Below are 4,511 nucleotides of genomic sequence, written 5' to 3' on the forward strand. Positions count from 1 at the left end.
CGGCACCATCAGCAGGGGCGAGTGGCAGCTGCTGCCCCTATTGCCTCTCAGGAGCAGGAGGAGGTGGAGAAGCCCTCATGGGTGATCGGGTGATCGGGGCTGGCAGGCGCCGCTCACACCTGCTGACTGATGGCACTGAGTGATTGGGGCCGGCAGCGGGTGCGAGCACCAGGTGGGACCGTAGCTCACGGGAGCAAAGAATTTTCAGTAACCACCAGAGGCTCGCCCTGATGACAGCGACCAGCACCCTGCCTTGGTCTGGCGCCCCCACTCACCTGCTCCACCATCCCGCTGTGGTTGATGCCTGCCATGTTCCATGCGTGCCCCCTGGTGGTCAGCACACGTCATAGCGACCAGTTGTTCAGTTGTTCAATTGTTCCACCGTTCGGTCTATTTGCATATTAGCCTTTTATTATATAGGATATCTATATAGTGTGTTGTTCCCACATGCTCATACCTGGAGAGGACTGGGAAGGATCATCAAGAGACCATCAGAAGCCCCCGAACCAGGACATGTGACTGGCTCACTGTGACCTTAGCAAGCTTCCACTGGGACTCCAAACTGGAGATGCTCTGTGTGTAGGGGAGCCCTGTCTCCTGCAGGAGGAAGCTCTGTAGCCCGTGGGCTCAGGGAAATCGCATGTAGACAGTGACCCGTGAGACGCCCTCCGTGACCCTGGGTGATGTGTGTGTGCCACCGCAGAGCCCCCTGGCACCGGATAAACCTATCACCACGCTTGTTCCTTTCATCTTCGACCCCGAGAGAGATGATTAGTGAGTGGACTTTCAACACTGAGCCCTAACGGCTTCACCAGCAGCGGTGCCTTCCCCTCGTAGCCAAATGCACTCGCTTTCATAGAAGCACAAGGCATATTGATGCTTTTATGGAAGGGGAATGATTTTTTTAATTTCTCCTCTTTGAATTGTCTCCTCCAATGAAAGGCCCAGGTGAAAGGTCAGCTTCTCCATGGAAGTGTCCCAGGTCCCCAGTGAGAATTAGCTCTTCCTTCCATGTACGGGGAGCATGCGCCTTTCACGGGTCACCTCTACACACCTGTCCGCACGCGGAGTGCGTGAGCTGGGTCAGGAACCAAGTCCTCTCTGCCCTTGCTCCCCCGCCTCCGGTGCATCCTTTTCCACACAGCTCAAGGGCAATTAACGGTTAAGAAATCGTGGAAGGTGCAGTGGCAAAGCCAGAAACAAAATAGTATCATTGCTAGCCCTGCTCAGTGGTTGAGTGTTGACCTCTGAACCAGGTCACAGTTCAATTCCTGGTCAGGGCACATGCCCAAGTTGAGGGCTCAATCCCCAGTGCGGGGTGTGCAGGAGGCAGCCAATAAGTGATTCTCTCTCATCATTGATGTTTCTCTCTCTTCCTCTCTGAAGTCAATAAAATGTTTAAAAAAAAAAGATTTTGAGCCCTAGCTGGTTTGGCTCAGTGGATAGAGCGTCCACCTGCAGACTGAAGGGTCCTGGGTTTGATTCCGGTCAGATATTTCCATCTCTCCCTTCCTCTCTGATATATATATATATATAATTTTAAAGATTTTGAAAAAAAGAAAATTGTTGCTTTTCCCAGGCCACAGACTCCCAGTTTGTTAGCCTTTGGAGCTGTTTCTGAATAATTCATCTTCTCATCTTCCCCCCACCCAACAGATATGATGTTCTACCACTTCCTTCATCACGTGACTAACTGCAGTCGGAAACAGATCACGAGTGTGTTCAACATGCTGGACTGGGAAGCAGCGGGCGAGATCTGTTTTGACCAGTTCTACATGCTGGTGTGCATACTACTGGCACACGAGGCGAGTATCGGCCGGGCCCTGGGGCAGCTGCCACCATCTTGCTAAAGGTAGCCCTGAATTAAGAGTACACCCAACATTTTCTTCCCTTTCACTCAAAACAGGAAGGAAAAAAATGTGGGGAAGAACTACTTCTAGTTCCCAAGTGATCCATCCATAACCTAGACACTCCCAGTTGTTACCCAGCCTCTCCCCCTGCCACCTCCCCCTTCTCGGAGAATTTCCCAGAGGGATGGGTGGTGGAAATGGGTTCCCGCCTGACCTGCACTTCTGGTGTGTGTTTACCTCCCACTCGTTACCACCAGTGTCCTGACGCTTCACAAGTAGGTTTGCAGTCAAGGTGAGGACAGGCGTTCTAGTGGCCAGGGGTCTGTCTAGCACAGCGGTTCTCAACCTGTGGGTCGCGACCCCTTTGGCGGTCGAACGACCCTTTCACAGGGGTCGCCTAAGACCATCCTGCATATCAGATATTTACATGATGATTCATAACAGTAGCAACATTACAGTTATGAAGTAGCCACGAAAATAATTTTATGGTTGGGGCACAACATGAGGAACTGTATTTAAAGGGCCAGAAGGTTGAGAACCACTGGTCTAGCAGCATGATCACTACAGGCGGCTCAGTTCCCCCTGAGGACAGAAGCCGGAGCAGAACCCAGAGCACTGGCCACGGCACCCTTTCGCCCCCGAGCTTCTGTGATTTCCCCCCTTGCCTTTCGCTCTCTGGGGAATGGACTAGGGCGCAGAGGAGGAGTCCTGATGTGGCAAGCTGAGGAAACAGCACCAACAATGCTGTTCCTTGGCGGACCCATTTCTCTCCAAGCAGAACCACTTGGAAGAGCAATTTATCTTCCGCCATTCCCGGCCGGTCTTTGAGCTGCTGGACCTGGACGGGGAGCTGAGAATCGGGGCGGAGAGCTTTGAAAAGTACGACTTTCTCTTCAATATTAAAAAACACAACCTCCGAGAGTTCTACCACGACTTTGACATCACCGGTGACTGTGTAAGTGCAGATCCCTCAGGGATGGCCTGACAGCCTCTCTGTCCTGAGGTGGAGGGCAATGTCCTACTACCTAGTAGACAGGTGAGGAGGGGGGTGAGAAAACCTGCTCCAGATGTAGCCGGTTTGGCTCAGGCCATAGGACCTCGGCCGGTAGTCAGAAAGGTCCTGGGTTTGATTCCAGTCAAGAGCATATACCTAGGTTGCAGGCTCCTCCCTGGCCAGGGTCCTGGTCGGTGTGCATGCAGGAGGCAACCAATCAATGTGTTTCTCTCACATCGGTGTTTCTCTTTGTCTTTCCCTCTCTCTGAAACTCAATGGAAAAAATATCCTCAGGTGAGGATTGGAAAAAAAAAAAAAGAAAGAAAGAAAAGAAATAAAACCTGCTCCAGCATGCCGGGTAACTGGAATCAGAAAAACTGGAGGTTCATAGGCCCATGGAAGAGAGAGGACTGAATAAGTGCCACATACGAGAATATGGATACAAAATTACAGAAGCTTAGAGAAGGATATATATTAACTAGAGGCCTGGTGCACGAAATTAGTGCACGGGTAGGGTCCCTAGGCCTGGCTGGCAATCAGGACCAATCTGTGGGGCAACTGGCGGGATGATTGGGTCCCCCTGCTGGCACCCGCCTTGGCCCGTCCAGCGCCACCTGCTCGCCATCCCTGTCCCGATTGCCATGCTGCCAGACGCCTCTCTCTGCAGGAGGCAACTGGTGGGGCGATGTGGGGGGGCCTCTGCTGGCACACACCTTGGCTGGCCTGGGGCCTGTGGGCTGGGGGCAGCTCCTGTGTTGAGCATCTGCCTCCTGGTGGTCAGTGCGCGTCATAGCAACCGGTCGTTCCACCAGTCATTCCTCCGTTCGGTCGATTTGCATATTAGGCTTTTATTATATAGGATATGATGGGAGTTGGTGTTGGGGAAGGGCATAGAGAGCTGAGTAAGTAGGAAGAAGAAATTCTGTGATGGGAACACAGGAACAAAATCCTAAGAAACCACTACGGTGAAGACTGTGAATTCTGCCTATTTAACCAGGAAGTCCATGTTGGGGAAGCAAGGAGGAGGTGAGGCTGAGCAAGGTGGACCACATCTGAACCTCAGGTGCCAGCCTGAAGCGTCTAGACTTGAAGTAAAAGCAAGTGACTCTCGGTTCCTTTAGAGCAGCGGTTCTCAACCTGTGGGTCGTGGCCCCTTTGGGGGTCAAACGCCCCTTTCACAGGGGTCACCTAAGACCATCGGCAAACACATATATAATTACATATTGTTTTTGTGATGAATCACTATGCTTTAATGATGTTCAATTTGTAATAATGAAATTGGGGGTCACCACAACAGGAGGAACTGTATTAAAGGGTCCGGCATTAGGAAGGTTGAGAACCACTGCTTTAGAGTCTACAATAGACGCTCTGTCCCTGGCTCCTAGACTATAATCAGATGATAATTTTGTCCTAATTACTGAGCCTCTTTAAGTTTCCAAGTTTTTAAGTGAGAAATGCTTATAATCCTGCTGTCACCTGAAACAAAGTATCAAGTCCTCCCTGAAATAATTTTTCTTTTTATCCCCCAACAAAAGCTCCTGAATTACAAGGAATTTAAGCTGTTTACGATCTTCACCATGGACAAATACCAGGAGAAGCAGAAAGCAGAGAATAAGAAGGAGGAACAGAAGGCTCTGCTTGAAAAAGAATATGCCACACAAAGTTGA

General features: G+C 50.8%; 1 protein-coding gene across 1 annotated transcript in view; it reads left to right on the top strand.

Annotated features, from left to right (window-relative positions):
- EFCAB9 (EF-hand calcium binding domain 9) overlaps positions 1-4,511 on the top strand; it is a 6,944-nt gene extending 2,433 nt beyond the window's left edge. Inside the window, exons 2-4 of the mRNA XM_006765456.2 lie at positions 1,657-1,805; positions 2,629-2,805; positions 4,380-4,511. Of these exons, the coding sequence (XP_006765519.2) occupies positions 1,657-1,805; positions 2,629-2,805; positions 4,380-4,511 (458 nt within the window). The remainder of the gene's footprint in view (positions 1-1,656; positions 1,806-2,628; positions 2,806-4,379) is intronic.

Source organism: Myotis davidii, unplaced genomic scaffold (genome assembly GCF_000327345.1).
Source record: "Myotis davidii unplaced genomic scaffold, ASM32734v1 scaffold399, whole genome shotgun sequence".
NCBI classification, from domain to species: domain Eukaryota; kingdom Metazoa; phylum Chordata; class Mammalia; order Chiroptera; family Vespertilionidae; genus Myotis; species Myotis davidii.